Source organism: Hyperolius riggenbachi, chromosome 3, assembly GCF_040937935.1.
Source record: "Hyperolius riggenbachi isolate aHypRig1 chromosome 3, aHypRig1.pri, whole genome shotgun sequence".
NCBI lineage: Eukaryota > Metazoa > Chordata > Amphibia > Anura > Hyperoliidae > Hyperolius > Hyperolius riggenbachi.
Genome location: NC_090648.1, coordinates 483919755 through 483945331, shown reverse-complemented (window position 1 = coordinate 483945331; position 25577 = coordinate 483919755). Strand labels below are relative to the sequence as shown.

Genomic DNA, 25577 nt, shown 5'->3' with positions numbered 1-25577 from the left:
CTTAAAGCTTATCTTAGGCAGCAAAAAGTCTAGAAGGGTACCAGAAAATAACAGCAGCTTTATAAGCAAGAAACATTGTGAGAAGCATTCAGGTACCTTGAGTAACAGCTTCCCACGGCCATCCCAATCAATCTGCAGGTCTTCCCGATACAAGAGCCGGACTGAAGTCAGCGCTGTTGTCTGGATTCGGAGGGCACCTGTTGAAAGTTAGAAAGGACTTTAACTGTCTATATACAGTACTTGTGATCTATGACTCCCTACAAGAAGAAGGTTGCACATGGAAAAGGAGAGCTACTGTACCTGCAAAGGGGAGGGGCTGTACAGGAAGAGGAGAGCTGCAGTACCTGCAAAGGGAAGGGACTGTACATGGCAGAGGAGGGCTGATGTACCTGCAAAGGGGAGGGGCTGTACCTAGAAAGATGAGGGACTGTACATGGAAGAGCTGAGCTGCAGTACCAGCAAAGGGGAGGGACTGTACATGGGAGAGGAGGGCTGATGTACCTGAAAAGGGGAGGGGCTTTACCTGGAAAGAGGAGGGACTGTACATGGAAGAGAAGAGAGCTGCAGTACCTGCAAAGGGGAGGGGCTGTACCTAGAAAGAGGAGGGACTGTACATGGAAGTGAAGAGCTGCATGACCTGCAAAGGGGAGGGGCTGTACATGGAAGAGGAGAGCTGCAGTACCAGCAAAGGGGAGGGACTGTACATGGGAGAGGAGGGCTGATGTACCTGCAAAGGGGAGGGGATGTACCTGGAAAGAGGAGGGACTGTACATGGAAGAGAAGAGAGCTGCAGTACCTGCAAAGGGGAGGGGCTGTACATGGAAGAGGAGAGCTGCAGTACCTGCAAAGGGGAGGGGCTGTACATGCAAGAGGAGAGCTGCTGTATCTGGAAAGGGTAGTGGCTGTACATGGAAGTGGAGAGCTGCTGTAACTGCAAAGGGGAAGGGCTGTATATGGAAGAGAAGAGAGCTGCTGTACCTGCAAAGGGGAAGGGCTGTATATGGAAGTGGAGAGCTGCTGTAACTGCAAAGGGGAAGGGCTGTATATGGAAGTGGAGAGCTGCTGTACCTGCAAAGGGGAAGGGCTGTACATGGAAGTGGAGAGCTGCTGTAACTGCAAAGGGGAAGGGCTGTATATGGAAGTGGAGAGCTGCTGTAACTGCAATGGGGAAGGGCTGTATATGGAAGTGGAGAGGTGCTGTAACTGCAAAGGGGAAGGGCTGTACATAGAAGTGGAGAGGTGCTGTAACTGCAAAGGGGAGGGGCTGTACATAGAAGAGGATGGCTGCTTTACCTGCAAAGGGGAGGGGCTCTACATGGAAGAGAAGGGCTGCAGTACCTGCAAAGGGCAGGGGCTCTACATGGAAGAGAAGAGCTGCTGTAACTGCAAAGGGGAGGGGCTGTACGTGGAAGTGGAGAGCTGCTGTAACTGCAAAGGGGAGGGTGTGAAATGATGGCAAGCCATGCACTGCTCTGTGGGAGGGGGGAGAGGGATGACAGGCGGCAAATTCATGAATAATGATCAGCAGCATGGGGGGCAAAAGAAAAACTGTGTACAATGAAGGTCTGCCTCTCCTCTGGATTTTACTGTCACATGAAAAAGAGGCGGTGCTGCAGCTATTATTACCGTGGAGTAGCGGGAGCGCTATATCCTGCCCATCTATGGACACGCCTCCTCCATGCTTCAGCTTGATGGTGATATTCTGCAGGTCTAGGAGTCGGACGGTTGCCGATTGGATGCAGACGGCATCTTGGTCATCCGCACACTAAAAACACAACGGTGGATTACATTAATTACAATGTTCCACATGACATAAAGCGAGGAGATATTCTGGCATCACACTCACAATAACCACGTCTGAGGAGGACCAAAATCTCTTCTTCCAAACATGGTAAATAAAAATACAAATCAAATATAATGCAAGTGGTTACAAACTTAGCAAGTTTTTTTTTTTTTTTGTCATTTCCAGTTTCCTAACATGGTGACCACCAGGAATGGCAAATTATACAGAGGTGAAGGGCATTATATGCTTATTTTTTTACAGGCAAAACTTGAAAATGTGAATATTGTGCAAAAGTTCATTCATTATTTCGGTAATTCAACTTAAAAAGCGAAACTAACATATGAAATAGACTCTTTACATGGAAAGTGAGATACCCGTACATACTTGAATACAAGTCGACCTTGTGTATAAGTTGACTCCAATATTCAACCCTCTTGAACTGGAATTCTCTTATTGACTCAACTATAAGTCTACCCAGCAAAGTTAATGGCTGCACTTCGGGACCAGGAAGAATTAACAGCTGCACTTTGGGGCCGGGGGGGGGGGGGGGGGATCTAATTACTGCACTGCATACAATATTGCAGCCATTAACACCTCTAGGCCCCCAAGTGCAGCAATTATTCACTCCCCTCCCTGCAGCCCAGTATGTCCCCCCTGCCCCTTTCCTTGTTAATTGTTGTTGCCAGGACTTTCAGACCTGTGCTTTCTTGCCATTTCCTTTATCAAGAAAGTGTCACTTACCACTGGGTAAATTGCTGCAAATGTCGCTAATAGTACACATATTACTCAGTGTTGCCCGCGACTCATGTATAAGTCCACCCGTATGCTTTTATTAGGTGAGTCAGAACTAAAGTTCTAGACTTATACTCGAGTATATATGGTATTTCTAGCCTTTATTTGTTATAATTGTGATGATTAGGGCTTACAGCTTATGAAAACCCCAAACTCAAAATCTCAGCCCATTAGAATGTTGTGAAAATGTTCAGTATTCTGGGCTTAAAGTGAACCAGAGTCGAGGCACCCTCATGTATTTTACCATATACAGTGGTGTGAAAAACTATTTGCCCCCTTCCTGATTTCTTATTCTTTTGCATGTTTGTCACACTTAAATGTATCTGCTCATCAAAAACCGTTAACTGTTAGTCAAAGATAACATAATTGAACACAAAATGTAGTTTTAAATGATGGTTTTTATTATTTAGTGAGGAAAAAAAACTCAAAACCTACATGGCCCTGTGTGAAAAAGTGATTGCCCCCCTTGTTAAAAAATAACTTAACTGTGGTTTATCACACCTGAGTTCAATTTCTGTAGTCACCCCCAGGCCTGATTACTGCCACACCTGTTTCAGTCAAGAAATCACTTAAATAGGAGCTATCTGACACAGAGAAGTAGACCAAAAGCACCTCAAAAGCTAGACATCATGCCAAGATCCGAAGAAATTCAGGAACAAATGAGAACAAAAGTACTGTAATTGAGATCTATCAGTCTGGTAAAGGTTATAAAGCCATTTCTAAAGCTTTGGGACTCTAGCGAACCACAGTGAGAGCCATTATCCACAAATGGCAAAAACATGGAACAGTGATGAACCTTCCCAGGAGTGGCTGGCCGACCAAAATTACCCCAAGAGCGCAGAGAAAACTCATCCGAGAGGCCACAAAAGACCCCAGGACAACATCTAAAGAACTGCAGGCCTCAGCCGCCTCACTTGCCTCAATTAAGGTCAGTGTTCACGACTCCACCATAAGAAAGAGACTGGGCAAAAACGGCCTGCATGGCAGATATCCAAGGCGCAAACCACTTTTAACAGCCCTGATAAAATCCTCAACTGAGCATTCAGTCTGGCTTTGCTCAGGAAAAAGCTTTATTGTTTACTATATGTTTCCAGCACAAAGGAAATGGATGAAGATGAAATTGGACCCTAGGCAAGATAGCAGTTTTTGCTCACCACTGATGGTCACTTGGCTTTTTTTTAGTTAGATTTGGTGCTGCCTAGAATTGCCTTATGGATGATCCGGCTCGGCAAAACATAGCATTTTTTTATTTTTTGCAAAGCCAGATCAGACGCCTTCACTGCCTATATCAACCAGTAGGTGGCACTGCTGCTTGCGCCACAACAATTATAAAATTCAGTAGGACTACTACTGAAAACAAAGTAATTCATAGCAAAGCCAATGGTCAAATTAATTAGGCAATATAGTATTAATAGCAACCAGCACTGCGGTAACATGTCTAATAGGATCCAGGCCTTGAAAGCTGAAGATTCTAAATATCATCTCATTTCTGTGGAGGGGCAGTCTCTCTGAGGCCCCATTCACACTTAAAAGCGCAAAACGCCAGCGATTACCACTGGCGTTTTGCGGAAGTGACTTTCCCGCGAATACATGCAGAAAAATCCTTGGACACTGAGGCGGTTTTTCCGCGATGGCGTTTAGTGTATTCTATAGCACTGAAACGTGATAGCCGGGAAATCGCCTGAAAATGGTGTAGGCTACGTGTTTGCGTTTTGGCAATTTGCGTTAATTGCTGGAGATTAATGCAAATCGCCAAATGCAAATGCGTAGCCTACACCATTTTCAGGCGATTTCCGGGCAGATGCGCACTCTCTCATTCCTCCCAACTTATTTAAGATAAGAGGGAATTAAGTGACGCCCCTGCCACACCCCTAACCCTGCCCCTTAGTCACGCATACCACAAAAATTTCATAAGAAAAATATGTTGTGTTTTTTTTTATTTTTTTATTCAAATCACGCTGGTCCTTTCTATCCTGGTTCATTGTCTTTCATATTTACATTTGTAAATAAGAAATATATTAATTGAAAGGATGGGAGAGTCAATTAAAGTCTTATTAGATTAGTGTCAATTGAACACATATTTCAGTAGATAAAATACATATATTTACATCGAGTCCTGAAAAAGGGACAAATGAGGAAGAAAGAGAGACAGAGGGACGGGGTTTTCCAAAGAGGGACTTCACTGTACCTCCAAAAGGGGGACAGTTAGTAGCTATGCTTTCTATGTCCGCTTTATGGTACTGGATTAGGTCTGGTTGGTTCAGAATTTCTCTTACTTTTTCCTTTTTGCAATTTAAGCCTTCGTTGGATGATATTTTTTGGTCTATGGCCTGAGGAGAGATTATATCTTTTTGATACTAAGGCCTTATGAAGGGCTTTCTCCCAAAACGAACTAGTGTCATTGCCTAGAAAAGTATTGTTTCATCAACTCCAAGCTAAAATGGATATCTGTCTAACTTATGAAATCTTGCAGATATCAATGCAACATGGTCACCCAGTCTGATTTCTGGCCATAATCGGTCAAAAGGACGGATCAGCCTTACTGGAAAATCTTGGTTGCTAAGGCTTGAGTGCGCTGCAGGTAACAGCGTTCGATTTCTGATGGACCCCCGGCCCATCTCCCCAAAAGTATATGTCGTCTTAGGCTCCTGGTGAGTGTCACCTGTCTGGTAGGAATCCTCCCCTCCCTGGTGTCACATGGTATAGGTAATCTTGGTGACAATTCAAAAAGATTCCAGACACAAGTTGAGGTGAGAAGGCGTGACAGGTGTGCCTGAAACATACAGTACACCACGGGCCTGGGGGGAGGGGACACATTACATGGGAGGGGGTGGCCCAGCAAGTGGTGGCGATAGGATGATTTCCAAATAGACTTCATGCTGAAATCTACAGGAAATATGTCTGCAGTGTGTGGGCAGGCAATAGATCCCTCTCTGATCAGATATGATTAGGGTGAGTTCTATCTGATAGTTGATCTAGAAGCAGATCGGCAGGTGTATGGCCACCTTAACACTTTTATGTGCTGGAATTTGATTGGCTAAGCTCTTGTTACAGGAAGTAATCATCTTATTTATTGTCCAGCGCTGCTTAATATGTTGGCGCTTTATAAATACTATAAATAAATAAATAAATAATCTTACCTGCACGGTCTCCATGCCGACGGAGAAGGTGTTGTCCATGTTGTCTTTGGCGAGCAGGTAATGGCAGACCCCACTGAAGGTGAAATGTTTGTTGTCAAAGCTTTTGTAGTGAGATTGTCCGGAGATAACGCATTCCCCTGAACAGAAAGAGATAATCAAGAATGGCGTGAGTGGGCGGGCAAATTAATTTAAATAATATAAAGGAACTAAGACCAAAAAAAAACCAGAATATCTAATACACACTAAAGTATTCTAGGAAATGAGTCAGTAACTTTAAATAAGTCCATTGTTCAATACAGTAAACACCCCCCCTCCTCCCCCTCCAACCCCCACCCCCCGTTATCTGGAACTTAGGCACCCAAAAGTCTCAACTAACCAGCATGCTTGAGGGGGAGGGCAAGGGCGGAGCTTTTGTCATGTGCAGAGATTTGCACAGCAGAAGCGACTCACCTAACCTGTGGGTGTCGTCTTCTGCACTTCCTGCAGCTCCCAGTCGATTTCCTGTGTGCACACAAGGCACCCTGCATGTCACATGACCAGGTCACATGCAGCAGCCATACACAGAGGACGCAGGGAAGCCGCTGGGAGCTGCAGGAAGTTGCTTTTGCTGTGTGCCATTCTGCACATGAAGGGGGAGGGGGGGTTAGTAGTATTCTAGCATCGGTTTCTTGACTTCACAAGCAACCTGCAAGCATATCCAGCATCTGGTAATGTCCACCTGTAAATATCAGGGGTTTTACTGTATTCATAGCTCCCAACTGTCCCTCTTTTGGAGGCACAGTCCCTCTTTGGGAGCCCTGTCCCTCTTTCCTCCTCATTTTGTCCCTCTTTCGGGACTTTGTCCCCCTTCTATGTAAATATATATATTTCTCTACTAAAAAATGTGTTTGACTCTAAACTTTGTTCCCATCCTTTAAATTGATATATTACTAATTTTAAAATGTTAATATGAAGGAAAATGAACCAGGATAGAGAGGACCAGCGTGGTTTGAATTATAAAACAACATATTTTTCTTATGAAATCTTTATGGTATGCATGACTAAGAGTGTGACAGGGGTGTGAAGATCAGGGGTGTGGCAGGGGCGTGGCTTAAGTGTCCCTTTTTCTTATCTCAAAAAGTGTGGAGGTATATTTATTGACTAGAACTGCGTTCATCTCTAAGGCCTGGAACCCACTGAAATCCGCAAACGCAAAACGCAACCGCTAGCGTTTTGTCTGAGCGGTTTGCAAGCGGATTCATGCGCGTTTTTGTTCGCGTTTTGCAACAGTGTATTTTTTTGCTCAGCGGTTGTGTAGCGTTTTGCGTTTCGTGGTTTTTTTCCTGATTGGTCCTGTGAATTATTTTTAATTTTGTTACAGTGTGCTGAACCGCAAAACGCTAGCAAAACCGCTCAGTTTAGGTTTTGCTGAGCGTTTCTGCTAGCGTTTCAATACTTTACATTGAAGCGCTAACGCTCCCAAAATGCTGCATGTCCTGCGTTTGCGTTTCTGGGAAACGCAAACGCTCCTGTGGAAGTTGCCCCATCCATTAACATCAGCTGAGCGTTTTGGCAAAACGCTAGCGTATCGCAGCGCTGCCAAAATGCTCAAAAAAACGCTCTTGTGGGTTCCAGCCCTAAAGGTGAACATAGTTACACACATTACAATTTTCTCAAAAAACAAAACAAAACCTTTCATTTAACAAAACCAGTGTGAGGTACCACACATGGGTGTTTGAGATTGCAGCAAAAATTGTATATGGTGAAAAAAATAGTTGGCCTGAAAAACATTTCACTTAATAATCAACTATAAAACGATCTTTTTGATTTTGAATATGCCTTTTTTAATATGGATTGTTCAGACAGGTAGTGCTTGTAACAAGAACATGAGGAAATAATCATGTGTTTTGGTTATAAACACACCTTCGTAATGGTCTTTTTTTTTCGTTGTTTAATTTTGCTGTTTTAAGAAAAAAATATATCAAGGAAAAAAAAACCTGAGCTTATAAAATCGCACTACAGTCATGAATGGATCAATAAGCCTTCCCATCTTTTGTACTCACTGTGTGTATGTGAACAATAAATTAGGTAACGTACAAAAGTAAGTGTAATCTAAGTAGTGTAATTTTCAACAATACAACAAAGCTACAAATAGCCTCAGGAAGGGGGGGGGGGGGAGGCGTAGTCAATTCACTTGAAAACCAGATCAGTGAATAATGGCGCACAGCGCCTATGCATAAAAATGGTGCCGCATTAAAAAGATACGCTTATCGCTATTTATCGTTAGTACTGCATAATAATGGCGCACAGGGAAAAAAGAAAAAAAACGGCACACACTAACGTTATTTATCAATAGCGCCATTCATATGCCAAACTGCAGACGTTATTTAACTGCAAACTGGTGAATGGATTTAATGTAACACTGTCAAGGTTAGGGTTAGGCACCACCAGGAAAAATGTAGGGTTAGGCACCACCAGGGAGGTCTTAGGGTTAGGCACCACCTGGGGGGGTGTTAGGGTTAGGCACCACCTGGGGGGGTGTTAGGGTTAGGCACCACCAGGGAAGGGGTTAGGGTTAGGCACCACCAGGGGGGTGGTTATGGTTAGGCACCACCAGGGGGGGGTTAGGGTTAGGCACCACCAGGGTGGTCTTAGGGTTAGGCACCACCAGGGATGTGGTTCGGGTTAGGCACCACCAGGGGGGTGGGTAGGGTTAGGCACCACCAGGGGGGTGGTTAGGGTTAGGCACCACCAGGGAAGTGGTTAGGGTTAGGCACCACCAGAGATGTGGTTCGGGTTAGGCACCACCAGGGGGGGGGGTTAGGGGTTAGGGATAGGTACAGATAGGGTTCTGTGTGTTAACGCTAAATAATGACAAAGCTTTAACGTTAAATAGCGATAAGCGACAAATGTATTAGCGGCAACACCATTATTCGCAGGCGCCATTTTCAAATGGATTCCTTGAAAACTGTAGCTGAGCAGCGTTGAAAGATTTTGCGCATGAACAACTTTACGGCCATCAAATTGTGGATTATTAAGTTACACTGAAAGAGAAAGTTGTTTTGCAAACAATATAGTAAGGCAGGCAGGGGAGAATGCTACTTAGAAAAATAGCCCCTATTATTTAGAAGAAATGCAATAGTGTTGCAGAGGTGGCACACCATACCCAAGATGTGGGTGCTGTAACCTGTGGGTGCTGAGCCCAAGCATCCAGGAATTCAAGGATCAAGCAAAGAGTCCAGGTTAGCACACCATTTCAAGATGCAATATGCTTCAATGTATTGCTTCATAAGCACATGAATATGACAATTGTTTCAGGACCACAGCGGGTCCCCTTCTTCAGAAAAACAAAGCAAACAAACAAAGCTTCCTTTAAGAGTATTATTAGTATTTAGTACTTATATAGCGCCAACATCTTCCGCAGAGCTGTACAGAATATATTGTCTTGTCACTAACTGTCCCTCAGAGAGGCTCACAATCTAATCCCTACCATAGTCATATGTCTATGTATGTATCCTGTAGTGTATGTATCGTGGTCTAGGGCCAATTTTAAGGGGAAGCCAATTAACTTATCTGTATGTTTTTGGGATGTGGGAGGAAACCGGAGTTTCCGGAGGAAACCCACACAGACACGGGGAGAACATACAAACTCCTTGCAGATATTGACCTGGCTGGGATTCAAACCGGGAACCCAGCGCTGCAAGACGAAGACGCTAACCACTACAGAATATATCTGGAAATTTACCAATGTTCTACCACCCGATATTTTTGGTGCCGGCTATAATCGCACCCAGCTATTTTATCTGTAAAAAAATGTAAGGGGTGGTTAAAAACGATACTGGGATTTGGCTGTGAGTTACATACATTAACCTGTGTAAGAAAGCAATACTCTAGCACAGGCGTATCACACTCAATCTCATGAAGGGCCAAAATCTAAAAGTAGTCTAAGTCATTTGCCAAATTGTTTATTGAGATTTATATTCACTTTGGCCTATTGCACACCAGAGCGGTTCGGTTGCGTTTTTAGAAACGCTTGCGGCTGAGGTAACGCTTGGGTAATGTATTTTAATGGGCTGGTGCACACCAGAGCGGGTCGGTTTGAGCTGAAACGCATACTCGCGGGCTGCAGCATTTTTTGGATTTTAGAGGCGTTTCTGCCTCCAATGTTAAGTATAGGAAAAACGCGAAACGCTTGATAAAATTCCAGATCAGAGCGGTTTTCCAGGCGTTTTTGTTACAGTAGCTGTTCAGTAACAGCTTTACTGTAACAATATCTGTAATCTGCTACACAAAAACGCTACCAAAAACGCTTCACTTTAAGTAAAAAACGCTACACAAAACCGCGAAACGCTAGCAAAACGCTTCCTGATAATAAGAAAATCTTATGCGGATCTGCTAGTGGTTTTTGGTGTGCACTAGGCCTTTCCTAAGTTTACCATAACTAAATGGTCATCCTTCAGCATCAACTTTTCTCTTCTTGGACAGTTTGGGGTTTATTGACAATATTTATGTAGGTAGAAAAAAACAAAGTTTTGTAAAAGTAATACCTTTTAATGGCTAACTGATAAAGTTAAATGATGAAAGCTTTCTGGGATCTAGTCTCCTTCTTCAGGCATATTTCCAGATGTTAGCTGAAGTGAACCACTGATGCAGGTAAATAACACTCATCAGTGTTTTACTTCAGCTTACATCTGGAAATATGCCTGAAGAAGGGGACTAGATCCCAGAAAGCTTTCATCATTTAACTTTATCAGTTAGCCATTAAAAGGTATTACTTTTACAAGACTTTGTTTTTTTCTACCTACATAATTTGTTTGGCTAACACGGTACAGAAACATTTTTACTACTATTGCCGATATTTGTAATTTTTGCTCCTAGAAAAAACAGCTGTGAGACACTCAAGTAGAAGCACTGCACTCTAGTGGTGAGATGGCGTTTCGCAGGTCTCTGAATCCAAGTGCATTGTGGGATATGTAGTTGATGGGTTATGTGCGCTTTACATTAGCATAGACCTTATTTGAGTGCAATCATGCGTATTTCAAGCTTTCGCAGGCCACATGAAATGGTGAAATTGGCCAACAGGACTTGGGTTGTGTTTTATATAACTATGGTATGTAGCTCTGTTTAAACTGAGCACCCCCCAGAAGACATGCATCACAAAGGATGTATGTGTAGCAGTGATGAAAAATTAGATGAGATAATTCAAGAGGAAAGCTTTGTGAATCAACCCTAAAGTCTGGAGATCAGCTTCTGTGTTTCAGTTTTTTTTTTTGTCTTCTTAGATATCGACTTACCGGGACAGTCTTCATTGCTGCACTCCCAGAGCCCTCGGCTGCAGGTACTACATGAAAACAAAGATAGAGGGAATGCTTAGACGTTGTCATTGTAACACAGTACATCTTATTGTCACAGTGGCCCTAATTCAGTTCACTTTTTCTCCTACGTTTTCTCCTAGGAGATCATTTTTCATCTTTTGTTTTGAAGAGACCCTGAACAGAGCTCAAAAATGGTTTACTGAACCTACCTGGGGCTTCCTCCAGCACCCTGTAGCCCTTGAGGTCCCCCGGCGTCCTCTGGGCTCCCTCCATTCTCCCGCTGGTGGTTCCGTTAGATGCCGGGAGACGTGCGTAACTGCACAACCGCGCGGCCCCGTCCGTCACCGTGAGCATCTGTGTGTGAGCGGTTCATTCTTTCAAGAACCCTGCATGCACAAGACACTCACTCACGGCGCAGGATGCGTGATCGCGACAGGCATGCGGACGGGTCACGTAGTTGTGCTGTTGCACACGACTCACAGCCGGGTCGTACAGCTTATGGAGCCGTCAGCGGGAGTACGGAGGGGACCCAGAAAACAGGTAAGTTTAGTATTCCTTTTTTGAGCTCTGTTCAGGTTCCCTTTAAAATGTTCAGCACTCTGCAACTGAAAAAGTAACAAAATGTACTGTCACAATTATTCTGAGTATTTTGGATGCATTTTATTCGTAAGAGGTGAAAATATTACCCAGGAGAAAACTTAGAGAAAAAGTTAAGTAAATAAGGGCCAAAATGGCAAGTATTCAAAAACGCAACATCTTCCGAAATATTCCCAGGCGGGGAGAATTCGGAGGAGAACAATATAAATGTTGTTGTTGTTTTTTTCCCATTACACTATCACAATGGTAGGATTAGAGTGTGAGCTCCTCTGAGGACAGTCAGTGACATGACTATGTACTCTGTACAGTGCTGCAGAAGATGTCAGTGCTATATAAATACATAATAATAATAATATGGTAGGTACATTAGACTATGACTATGGAAGGATTAGATTGTGAGCTCCTCTGAGGACAGTCAGTGACATGACTATGTACTCTGTAATGTCCTTCAGAAGATGTCAGTGCTATATAAATACATAATAATAATATGGTAGGACATTAGACTATGACTATGGTAGGGTTTAGATTGTGAGCTCCTTTGAGGACAGTCAGTGACATGACTATGTACTCTGTAAAGTGTTGCAGAAGATGTCAGCGCTATATAAATTTATTTAAGTATTTATATAGCGCCAACATATTACGCAGCGCTGTACAGAGTATATTGTCTTATCAATAACTGTCCCTCAGAGGGGCTCACAATCAAGTCCCTACCATAGTCATATGTCTATGTATGTATCGTGTCGTGTATATATCATAGACTAGAGTCAATTTTAGGGAGAAGCAAATTAACTTATCTGTATGTTTTTGGGAAATGGGAGGACACCGGAGTGCCTGGAGGAAACCCAAACAGAGACGAGAGAACATACAAACTCCTTGCAGATGTGGACCTGGCTGGGATTCAAACCGGGGACCCAGCGCTGCAAGGCAGGAGCGCTAACCACTACGCCACCATGCTGCCTGGTGTAATAATAATATGGCAGGACATTAGACTATGACTATGGTAGGGATAAGATTGTGAGCTCCTCTGAGGATAGTCAGTGACATGACTATGTGCTCTGTAAAGTGCTGCTGAAGATGTCACTGTTATATAAATACATAATAATAATAATATGGTAGGACATTAGGCTATAGTAGGGTTTAGGTTGTTGTTTCCGGTATCTGAGGACTGAGATTGGGAAATCCTCCGCTTACCACGTGTTACAGTCCTGGGTGACGGTGGCCCCTGTAGGATATTGCTTGCCGGCATGCGTGCAGGAACACTCAAAGTCATCAATACACCGATCGCCATCCAAGATTTTCCCCTCTGTGAGAATGAGAATTAGGAGAGATTAGATTACTCACACTCATACATATGCACAGTTATGCTGGATACACACGGTGCGTTCCCGCACTTGATGCCCCGCTTGATTCCCGGCCATTCGATTATTTCCGAGCACTTCCGATCGCGTTTCGATGATTGTTAGGTCGATTCTCATGTAAAGTATGCCAAATCGACCTAACGATCCATCGCAACGCGAATCGGACATGTCGGAAATAATCGAGCGGCCGGGAATCGAGCGGGGAATCGAGTGCGGGAACTCACCGTGTTTATCCAGCATAAGGACTTGTTTCACTAAGGGCTGGTTCAGATGGACGTTTGGAGGCGTTGCGTTCGTTGGCGTCGCGTTTAGCAGCGTTCGTGTGCGTTTGGATGCGGTCGCGTTTTTTCTTCCCCTAGGGGGACATTAGCCGTCGCGGTTAACCTCCCCTGAAAGCTACATGTAGCTTCCAGGGGCTCCTTGAACGCCAGGGAAAATCGGGATCCAAACGCCGCGTTTGTGTAAACGCGCTTGAAAGCTTGGTACAAACGCTCCCATTCACTTGAATGGGAGCGTTTAACACCAAGCCCTGAACGCTGGCTGTAAACGCTCTGCAAACGTCCGTCTGAACCAGCCCTTAACCGTGATAACTCAAATATCACACCTTATCAAACACATCACACCTTATCAGACATATCACACCTTATCAAACATATCACACCTTATCAAAGATATCACACCTTATCAAAGATATCACAATCACACCTTATCAAAGATATCACACCTTATCAGACATCTCACACCTTATCAAACATATCACACCTTATCAGACATATCACACCTTATCAGACATATCACACCTTATCAAAGATATCACACCTTTTCAAAGATATCACACTTTATCAAACATATCACACCTTATCAAACATATCACACCTTATCAGACATATCACACCTTATCAGACATATCACACCTTATCAAACGTATCACGCCTTATCAAAGATATCACACCTTATCAAAGATATCACACCTTATCAAAGATATCACACCTTATCAGACATATCACACCTTATCAGACATATCACACTTTATCAAACATATCACACGTTATCAAACATATCACACCTTATAAACATATCACACCTTATCAAACATATCACACCTTATCAAACATATCACACCTTATCAGACATATCACACCTTATCAAACATATCACACCTTATCAAAGATATCACACCTTATCAAACATATCACACCTTATCAAACATATCACACCTTATCAAACATATCACACCTTCTCAGACATATCACACCTTATCAAAGATATCACACCTTATCAAACATATCACACCTTATCAGACATGTCACACCTTATCAGACATATCACACCTTATCAGACATATCACACCTTATCAAAGATATCACACCTTGGGCTTGATTCACAAATGCGTGATAACTGCTATCATGGGAGTTATCACGCGACCTTAATCCTTTACGCGTGCAAACCTTTGTGCGCAACAGATCGCGTGATAACTGCAGTGATAGCAGTTATTGGGCTTGATTCACAAAGCGGTGCAAACTGTTTAGCACGGGTGTGCTAATCAGTTAGCACGTGAAGTGCCGTTCACGGACTTTTGCGCGCGCAAAGTGGCGCGATTCGTGCAATCGCGGACTTTTGCTTGCACTATTTGTGGCAAATTGCGCACGCAAAAGTCAGCGATCTCGCGAATTGCGGCACTTTGCGCGCGCAAAAGTCCGCGAACGGCACTTCACATGGTAACTGTTTAGCACACCCGTGCTAAACAGTTTGCACCGCTTTGTGAATCAAGCCCATCATGCTTTTGTGAAACAAGCCCCTTATTAGAGTAGCATAGCGAGCGCTACGAACTTATGCCCCTGAATTGGCAAAGGCACTCGTCCTGCCCTGAGCCCCTGCGGGTTCGTAGCTCTCGCTATGCTACTCTGATAAGGCATGTTACCTTTAATAAGGTGTGCTATCTTTGATAAGGTGGGATATTTGAGTTATCTTGGTTTAGTGAATCAAGCTCTTAGTGTATGAGTTACCTGTAAACTAGCCTGTAGGCTAGCGACACCGACTTGCTACCAAATCAAACAATATATGGGCACCTTTATTCCTTATGGGCACTCCACAGACCAGCAGAATACGCCACCAATGGGATCAGGGCTGGAATGCGTAGTGGCAATGTGAAGGTGCAGACACATTATTATTTTTATTATCCTGTATTAGTAAACCTCTAACCTGTTAGCCGGCACTGTGCAATATACTAGTAAGTGGTTCGGATACTACCGAGAGAGTTAGCAATGCGTAAATCATGGGAGACCGGCTGACCAATCACTCTCACGGTCTCTAGATTTCTGATCCACGGCGTCACACCTGCCTTTGACAACATCCTGTTTCTGTTGCATCTGAGCCTTTACACACAATGAAATGTCACCATCGCTTCCCCATATTGTTTGCTTAGCTTGTAAAATGTAATGATCAGTGATGCAGCGGTATAGCATAGTTACTATAATATTTAACACAGGAAATACGTGCGATCACACGCACCAGGCGCTCGCTGCGGCTACCACAGGAAGTTATGGTGATTTCCTTAAAGGACCTCTGTCGCGATAATCGTAAAAGTTAAAATACATGTTAACATATACAAATAAGAAGTATGTTTCTTCCGGAGTTAAATGTGCCCTAAATTACTTTTCTCCTTGGTTGCTGTCACTTACAGTAGGTAGTAGTAGAAATCTGACATTAACGACAGATTTTGGACTAGCCCATCTTCTCATAGTGGGTTCATAGGGTTTTTAAAAGCACTTATTAAATGGCAGTTGCTCCATCTAACTGCCAAAAGAGTGTACGGTGAGCAGGGAGGCTGTCCAACATCATCGTATAAATCTTTTTCAGGGAATGTCTTTATCCTACTAATATAATAAATGGGTAAGTTCGGATGTTTGGATGTTTGTTACTCGATCACGCAAAAACGGCTGAAGTGGATTTGAATGAAATTTGGCACACACATAGTACATTACCTGGAATAAAGTATAGGATACTTTTTATTCCCATAACTAAAAAGAGACAAATACAAATTTCACTGGAAAATGTAAACTGCAGCCATTCTTACATTGTTACACTGGAGGTGTGTTTAGCTTCTAAGGGTACAATGGTTAATTTGCATATATTCAGCAGTGATGCACTGGGAGACATCTCAAGCTCACTCCAACCTGAATTATCGCAAATTCTTTCTGTTTTAGGAAAGCAAACTTTTGTTTTTCTTAACATCTTAGTAAGGGGGCTTTTAGGACCATTGTAGTCCCTTACACACTCCAATGAGTTCTGGGTCACCATGAGCTTGCTGGTTAGTCTGTACCAAAACAGTCTGTATGCATGTTGGATCATTATGGTCTATACAAATTAACAAGCTGACACATCACATCATCTAGCGGTTCTGGAGGTGTGTTTAGCTTCTAAGGGTACAATGGTTAATTTGCATATATTCAGCAGTGATGCACTGGGAGACATCTCAAGCTCACTCCAACCTGAATTATCGCAAATTCTTTCTGGTTTAAGAAAGCAAACTTTTGTTTTTCTTACACTGTTAATGGCAGGGTTCTCAAACTTTGCACAGTTGGTTACTGGGTGACTGGGATTAATATTCAGAAAAGTGGGTGGGGCCTACAAAAAACAATCAAAAATTACCTATTGATTTTTCAGGGGAATATTTAATTGCTGCCATTCTTGCACTGTTAATGGCACAAGCCTCAAACCTGGTACAGTTGATCATTGCGTGACTGAGTTTGAATTTATACAAGGGGGTGGAGCCCCAAACAGCCAATCAGATTAGTTTCATTTTAATGCAGGTTATTGATGCCAAAGACCGCAAAGCTCACAAACTTGGTCATTGAGTAATTGTGTGTTAGGGTTAGGAAAAGTGGGCGCAGCCAACACCAGCCAAATACATAATCAGGCAATGCTGGGTCATCAGTAGGCGGAGACAAATACAAATTTCACTGAGAAAATGTAAACTGCAGCAATTCTTACACTATTAATGGTAGGGTTCTCAAACTTTGCACAGTTGGTCACTGGGTGACTGAAATTAATATTCAGAAAAGTGGGTGGAGCCTACAAAAGCCAATCAAAATCCACCTATTAATCTTTAAGGGGAATATTTAATTGATGCCATTCTTGCACTGTTAATGGCACAAGCTTCTTGCACTGTTAATCACCTGTACCTGGTACAGGTGGCCATTGGGTGATTATGGTTCACATTCAGAAAAGGGGTGGAGCCACAGCCAATCAGATTTATTTTATTTCAATGCAAATTATTGATGCCAAAGACCGCAAAGCTCACAAACTTGGTCATTAAGTAATTTTGTGTTAGGGTTAGGAAAAGTGGGCGGAGCCAACACCAGCCAAATACATACCTGGGTAATGCCGAGTCATCAGTGGGCGGAGACAAACTCAAATTTCACTGGAAAAATGTAAACTGCAGCCATTTTTACACTATTAATTGTAGGATTCTAAAACTTTGCACAGTTGGTCACTGGGTGACTGGGATTAATATTCAGAAAAGTGGGTGGAGCCTACAAAAACCAATCACAATTCACCTATTGATTTTCAAGGCAAATATTTAATTGCTGCCATTTTTGCACTGTTAATGGCACAAGCCTCAAACCTGGTACAGTTGATCATCGGGTGACTGGGGTTAAATATTTAGAAAAGGGGTGGGGCCACAAACAGCGAATCAGATGTGTTTCATTTCAATGAAAATTATTCATGCCAAAGACCACAAATCTCACAAACTTGGTCATTGACTATTGACAATTGTGTGTTAGGGTTAGAAAAAGTGGCCACAGCCAACAGCAGCCAAGTACATACCCGGGAAACATTAGGAAATCAGTGGGTGGAGAAAAATACAAATTTCACTGCCAGAACGTAAACTGCAGCCATTCTTACACTGTCTGTCAATGGCAGGGTTCTTAAACTTTGCACAGTTGGTCACTGGGTGACTGGGATTAATATTTAGAAAAGTGGGTGGAGCCTACAAAAGCCAATCAAAATTCACCTATTGATTTTCAAAGGAGTGGAGCCACAGCCAATTAGATTTATATCATGTAAATGCCAATTATTGATGCCAAAGACCGCAAAGCTCACAAACTAGGTCATCATTGAGTAATTGTGTGTTAGGATTAGAAAAAGTGGACAGAGCTAACACTAGCCAATTACATACCCGGGCAACGCCGGGCGACCAGCTAGTAAAGAATAAAGACCATGCTGAGAATCCCGTATGGAGAGATGGACTAACCCAAAACCTGTCGGTAATGTCAGATTTCTACTACCTACTGTGACAGCAACATACGAAAGTAATTTATGGCTCATTTCACTCTGGAAGAAATTGACTTCTTATTTGTATGTGTTTTAAATTTTAAGATTTCCGCGGCAGTTCCTCTTTAAAGTAGGCTAAAGCTCAATATTAAATATTTGCTCTGATACGTTAAATGCAATGAATGTGAAAAGACCAGTGGCGGCTCCAGGATTTTTTTTGGGGGAGGGTGCTATGCAGGTGCTGGATAATTTTGAGGGGGAGCTAGGTTTTGCGCTCCGTCGAAAAATTTTAGGGGTCGTAGCCAAAACGAGGGGCATGGCCAAAAGCGGGTGTGTGGTAAAGTGCTGGAGTACATTCCAGTGCTATATAAATACATAAATGCATAATTATATGGTAGGACATAAGAGTATGGTCAGATTAGATTGTGAGCTCTTCCAAGAACCTGACTATGTACTCTGTAAAGTGCTTGATATGATGTTACTGCTTTATAAATATAGTATGGACATTAGACTGACAGGATTAGAGTGTGAGCTCCTCTGAGGACATAGTGACATGATTATGTACTCTGTAAAATGCTGCAGAAGATGCCAGTTCCATTTATATATATATACATAATATGGCTGGGGGACTCTCCAGTCCTCCTCTCTCTCTCCTCCAGGCTCGCCTCTCTCCAGTCCACTCACTGAGTCTGACGCGCTCTCTAGTCTCACTCGTCTTTACGCTGGCTCCCTCTCTCCTCACGGCTCCGCCCTCACCACGCCAACACCACGCGGCGTGCACAGTTTATGCTGCCTGGTCGAGTGACGTCACGTCAGTGTGCGCTGCGCACGGAACATCTGATGTCAGTCGGTCTGTGACGCCGCGACCACACACAGCAAGGGACCCTGAGCACAACGTGAGTGCCAGACGGGACTGGGCTAGTGGGCTGCAGGGGCTGGGCAAAAAATATAGGCGGCAACACCATATTGCTGCTGCGAATTTTTTTTTTTTTAAATCAGCACCTGTTTTTTAGGGGGTGCTAATCGGGTGCTTGGACAAATTTAGGGGGTGCTTCAGCACCCCAAAGCACCCCCCTGGCGCCGCCCCTGGAAAAGACTGATATTACCATATGTCACGTGTGTACATCTCACTAAAGATAATTCATAGCAATGCCATTTGCAGGACAGATGATCAGATTGACTTGTAGTTAAGTAACAAATGAGCAAAAAAAAAAGAAAGAAAGAGTGAAAGTCCTCTGCTGCCCCCGGATACAGCAGAATATGCTAATAATGCTAATAGACACAATGCAATTTTCTGACGGATTTACTGTCAGATCGATTATTTCCAGTATGTCCGATCTGATTTCCGATCAATTTTCCATTCACGTCTATGAAAAATCGATCAGAAATCAGATCGGACATGTTAGAAATAGTCGATCTGACAGTAAGGCTAGTTTCACACCAGGACGTTGCGTTTTAGGGGACGTTATGGTCGCATAACGTGCCCCTAACGCAACGCCTGGTGCTCTCTAAGGTGGACGTCAGAGAGAGCCGCGTTGTGCAGCTCACTCTGGCGTCCGTGATGCCGTGATGCGTACTCTTGTGCGCATGCGGCATCACGTGGTCCCGCCCAGCCAATCGCTGCACAGAGCGGCCGCTCCAGGAAGTAAACACTGCATGTCACTGAGTGCAGTGAATATTAATTAGCCATGTGCCTGGCCGCTCTCCGCTCCTCCCCAACGTTACTGAGCATGTGCAAGCAGTCTAACGCGGCTCTGCCGCTTAGAAAGTACTGCATGCAGTACGTTGTCTGGTGGCGCAGCGTTACTAAGTAACGCAACGTAGGCACTGTGAACAGCCCATTGATTTGTCATTGCTGTGCGGTGGGGTGCGTTACAGGCTGCTCTAACGTGCGCCTGTAACGTCCCACTGTGAAACCAGCCTAAATCTGTCAGAAAATTGCATCGTGTGTACCTAGCATAACAGCTTAGTACACTTCCACCACAATCTGATTGTTTTAGACAGCAAGGGCAATGTTATCAATTAGCAGCTAAGTGATGTGAAAAGTTTTAGTATTAACCCTTCCAGTAACTTGGAATCCTGTCAGATGTTTTTAGCTGTTAGTTTGATGCTGTGTTTATTGCCATATATTATAGCATTTCAGCACAGTTTAAAGCATCTCTCTCTGTTATTTCTTATGGGGAGGGCATCTTTTTTTCTGCCATCATGCTTAGGGATTGCCCAATCAGTACCAACCTGCCTTTGCCATCTCTGCTATACTGCACAGATTCACCACCGAATCTTGTGGTTGCGATTCAAACCCATGTGGCCCACACTGTCTGCACAAGAGCTTGCACAGATCGACAGTTTTTGGACTAGCCCATCTCCTCATGGGGGGGGGGGTTCACAGGGATTTCTTGTCTTTTCAAAATGCACTTAGTGAATGGCAGTTGCTCCATCCAACTGCCAAAAAGGTGAGCAGGGAGGCTGGCCAGCATCTTTGTATGAATCTTTTTCAGGGAGTGTCTATATAAAGAATAAATGTCATGCTGAGACTCCCCTATGGAGAGATGGACTAGCCCAAAACCTGTCGGTAATGTCAGATTTCTACTACTTACTGTAAGTGACAACCACATAGGAGAGAAGTAATTTATGGCTCATTTTACTCTGAAAGAAACGTACTTCTTATTTTTATGTGTTTTAAATGTTACGATTTTCACGACAGTTCAATGACCCTGAGACCAATAGATATAAAAGATTTATATATACCTGGGTCTTCCTCCAGAGTCCAGCCTCCTCCACACCAATCGCTCCCACCAATCGCTCCCACGCCGTCCTCCTACACCTTCTTGTTCTGCCCGTAGAAGCCCCGTAATTTTAGTCAGTCGGGGAATGTTCTTTGCGGCTGCGCGCGCCGCCCGTACCGCTCCCGTTGCTGCAAGCGTTCTGTGCCTGCGCAGTAGTACGATGCAGGCACAGACGTGCGCACACGGCCGGACCGCGCATGGGCAGCACGCCCCAACTGGCCAAATTTACGGGGCTTCTTCCGGCAGAACGAGAAGGTGTAGGAAGACGATGTAGGAGCGATCAGAGCAGTGGGGGCTAGAAGAAACCCCATGTATAGATAAATCTTTTATATCTATTGGTCTCAGGGTAACTTTAAGCCTAATGATGGTCGAAAGTGAAGATCTCTGATTGCGAAGGTATTCGGAATTCCGCATTCCAAGAAGTGTCCTTCCAAGTCGAGTTAATTGGAATTTCCGAGTAAATTAACCCCTTCTCAACTGCCTAATGATAGGCGTCGGAAGGTGGCTCCCCTGGACCGCCTAACGCTGATCGGTGTGAAGTCCTGGGGGCGGAGATTAGCGGGGATCTCGTGCGCGGCGATGCGCGCGCATCCCTGCTTAGTTAAGGAGAACCTGCCAGCCGCGCCGAAATGACTTGTACAGCGATGCGATCTAGTGCAGCGCTGTACGGGAGACAGCTCTGTCACTGGGCTTTTCCCTTTAGCGGCTCACAAATGGATTGCTCTCATAGGCTGATGCCAATGAAAGCCAATCACATTGATTGGCTCTCGGGGAGGAGGGTGGGTGAGGCTAGGGGGAATTTTTTTTTTTTTTTTATTAAAAATAAAACATTTAAATTAATTTAACAAAAAAAAAAAAAAACCGTCGCAGCAGCAATCAGATGCCACCAACAAAAAGCTCTGTTGGTGGCAAGAAAAGGAGGCCAGATTCATTTGTGTGCTCAGTTGCAGGGCCGTGCTGCAAGCTGTTAAAGCTGCAGAATGCTGAATTGTAAAAAATGGCCTAGTCACTAGGGGAGTGTAAGCCTGTGGTCCTCAACTGGTTAATTATCCTGGTTTCAGCATCAGAAACACTTCCTGTATCTATATATTGCCATATATGGTATGTAGCCCCACCCTCCCAGTGATGCTTTGCCTAGGCTGTTTAGCTGTGCGGAATTCTCCTCCCAGAGCAATCTGGGAGACGAGGTATATTTTCTACTTGCTTTAGAATTTTCAGTAAACAAACATTCTGCAGAGATGCACCTGACAGGATTAAAGATATACATTGTATTGTTATCAAATCATTTGCATGATCTTGTTTTGTTGTGAGTTTCCTGTATGTCCTACCTTGAATGTTAACCCATTTATCTATTGTGCAGCGCTGCGTAATATGTTGGCGCTTTATAAATACAATAAATAATAATAATACATCAGGGAGAGGAAAGATCGGAATAAGATTAAGGTTGGCTTACCTGGGCAGCTGCATCCATCGATACAGTTCTCCTGGCACACCTCGTTGATGTTGAGACTCTGGCAGGTCTTCACACATGGGGAGACGCATTCGCTGTAGTGCATCCCATGCGGGCAATGCAGAGCTGTAACGAGAGTAACAACACATGATGAACTGCACCAGCTGGAGCATAAAACAGGGAAAAGGGAACATAAATCCTCATGAGGCTGGTGCCTGAGGCAGCCAGATTCCTAGGAACAAACAATGACCGCTAACATGTGCCCCTAAGCAGGGGCGGAACTAGAAGGGAGCAGGGGGGCCCATAGTAGTAAGGGGGCCCCTACTACCACTTCCCTCCCTCCAATAAAGGGGTCCATCCTTAAAGCGGTATAAAACTCTGACATAATATTCAATAAAAACGTTTTCCTACTTCTTATATGCCATACGGTTATCATATTTGCTTTTGTATTATTATTCATATAGAAATTATAAGTTCCAAAGTACAATTTTTTGCTCTGAGAGCTACCTTTGCATTTTATTCATAACTGATTTATTCATCTTGTAATGTCCCCAGAAATGCTTTCTGAGTGTCTGTCTGTGTTCAGGAGAGTCTGCATAGTAAGAGAAGTGTTTACATTCTTCACTTGATACAATTCAGTAAACACAAGATAATGTTATCGCCAGTTCGGATGAGTCCAGCTTTCCCTGCAGGGAACTTGGAAGTCCTTTGTTTAACTATTTGAATGCTGTTCTAGTAAAAAAAAATAGTGGTAGTATATAATATGCTGTAAATAATATTTTAATGTGCATACACACGCACTACAAAAGGAAACGACGGGTCCGCCGGACCCTCCCGCTGGGCGGTCTTTAGCCGACAGTAGCGTGTGTGTACGCGCTGTCGGCGGACTGATAAGGCTGTTTCTGAATGATCCGCAGAAACAGCCTCATCTGTCCGCCGACAGTGCGTACACACGCGCTACTGTCGGCTAAAAGCGGGAGGGTCCGGTGGACCCGTCGTTTCCTTTTGTAGTGCGTGTGTACGACCTTTTAGAGAAAAGAAGAAATGCTGGGTTTCAAACCACTTTAAAGGAAATCTTAAGTCAAGTTAAAAAATGAGTTACTTACCTGGGGATTCTTGCAGCCCTCTGGAGTCATCCTGTGCCCACAACGTCCGCCCGAGTCCCTCCAGCAAGCAGCAGCGACCCCCTGCAAAGCTGGCCAGTTGCTGCCTGTCGGAGGCTACTGCGCATGCACAGTCCCAAGCTGCACACACCCTGCTCGTGCTCCTGCAGCTTGGAGCACTCCTGGCCGGTGATGGTGATTTACTATTTAAGCCTTTCTCACTAGTTACTTACTGTTGAATTGAGTGAGTTATGAGATTTGTATCCAAAATCTTAAAAAGTACATGGCTGCCCCCTCCTCCCTTGTGCTCCACCACCATACTAAGGGATGCCTGTTGGGCATTTCCACCTGCTCTCATACTGGTAGACATCTCTCACTACCTACATGGGTAGGGCTACATACAGTGGTGTGAAAAACTATTTGCCCCCTTCCTGATTTCTTATTCTTTTGCATGTTTGTCACACTTAAATGTTTCTGCTCATCAAAAACCGTTAACTATTAGTCAAAGATAACCTAATTGAACAGAAAATGCAGTTTTAAATGATGGTTTTTATTATTTAGTGAGACAAAAAACTCCAAATCTACATGGCCCTGTGTGAAAAAGTGATTCCCCCCCCCCCCCCTTGTTAAAAAGTAACTTAAAGGTGGTTTATTACACCTGAGTTCAATTTCTGTAGTCACCCCCAGGCCTGATTACTGCCACACCTGTTTCAATCAAGAAATCACTTAAATAGGAGCTATCTGACACAGAGAAGTAGACCAAAAGCACCTCAAAAGCTAGACATCATGCCAAGATCCAAAGAAATTCAGGAACAAATGAGAACAAAAGTACTGTAATTGAAATCTATCAGTCTGGTAAAGGTTATAAAGCCATTTCTAAAGCTTTGGGACTTCAGCGAACCACAGTGAGAGCCATTATCCACAAATGGCAAACACATGTAACAGTGATGAACCTTCCCAGGAGTGGCCGGCCGACCAAAATTACCCCAAGAGCGCGGAGAAAACTCATCCGAGAGGCCACAAAACACCCCAGGACAACATCTAAAGAACTGCAGGCCTCACTTGCCTCAATTAAGGTCAGTGTTCACGACTCCACCATAAGAAAGAGACTGGGCAAAAACGGCCTGCATGGAAGATATCCAAGGCGCAAACCACTTTTAAGCAAAAAGAACATTAAGGCTCGTCTCAATTTTGCTAAAAAAAATCTCAATGATTGCCAAGACTTTTGGGAAAATACCTTATGGACCGATGAGACAAAAGTTTAACTTTTTGGAAGGTGCGTGTCCCGTTACATCTGGCGTAGAAGTAACAGCATTTCAGCAGAAGAACATCATACCAACATTAAGATATGGTTGTGGTAGTGTGATGGTCTGGGGTTGTTTTGCTGCTTCAGGACCTGGAAGGCATGCTGTGATAGATGGAACCATGAATTCTACTGTCTGCCAAAAAATCCTGAAGGAGAATGTCCGGTCATCTGTTTGTCAACTCAAGCTGAAGCGATCTTGGGTGCTGCAGCAGGACAATGACCCAAAACACACCAGCAAATTCACCTCTGAATGGCTGAAGAAAAACAAAATGAAGACTTTGGAGAGGCCTAGTCAAAGTCCTGACCTGAATCCTATTGAGATGTTGTGGCATGACTTTAAAAAGACGGTTCATGCTAGAAAACCCTCAAATAAAGCTGAATTACAACAATTCTGCAAAGATGAGTAGGCCAAAATTCCTCCAGAGCGCTGTAAAAGACTCGTTGCAAGTTATCGCAAACACTTGATTGCAGTTATTGCTGCTAAGGGTGGCCCAACCAATTATTAGGTTCAGGGGGCAATTTCTTTTTCACACAGGGCCATGTAGATTTTGAGCTTTTTTTCTCACTAAATAATAAAAAACATCATTTAAAACTGCATTTTGTGTTCAATTATGTTATCTTTGACTAATAGTTAACGGTTTTTGATGAGCAGAAACATTTAAGTGTGACAAACATGCAAAAGAATAAGAAA

At 43.7% G+C, this 25577-nt stretch overlaps 1 protein-coding gene across 1 annotated transcript in view; it reads right to left on the bottom strand.

Annotated features, from left to right (window-relative positions):
- The window catches only part of VWF (von Willebrand factor), a 297479-nt gene that overhangs the window by 210141 nt on the left and 61761 nt on the right, over nucleotides 1–25577 (bottom strand). Inside the window, 6 exon segments of the mRNA XM_068278128.1 lie at nucleotides 97–197; nucleotides 1627–1765; nucleotides 5716–5852; nucleotides 10989–11035; nucleotides 12798–12909; nucleotides 22481–22603. Of these exon segments, the coding sequence (XP_068134229.1) occupies nucleotides 97–197; nucleotides 1627–1765; nucleotides 5716–5852; nucleotides 10989–11035; nucleotides 12798–12909; nucleotides 22481–22603 (659 nt within the window).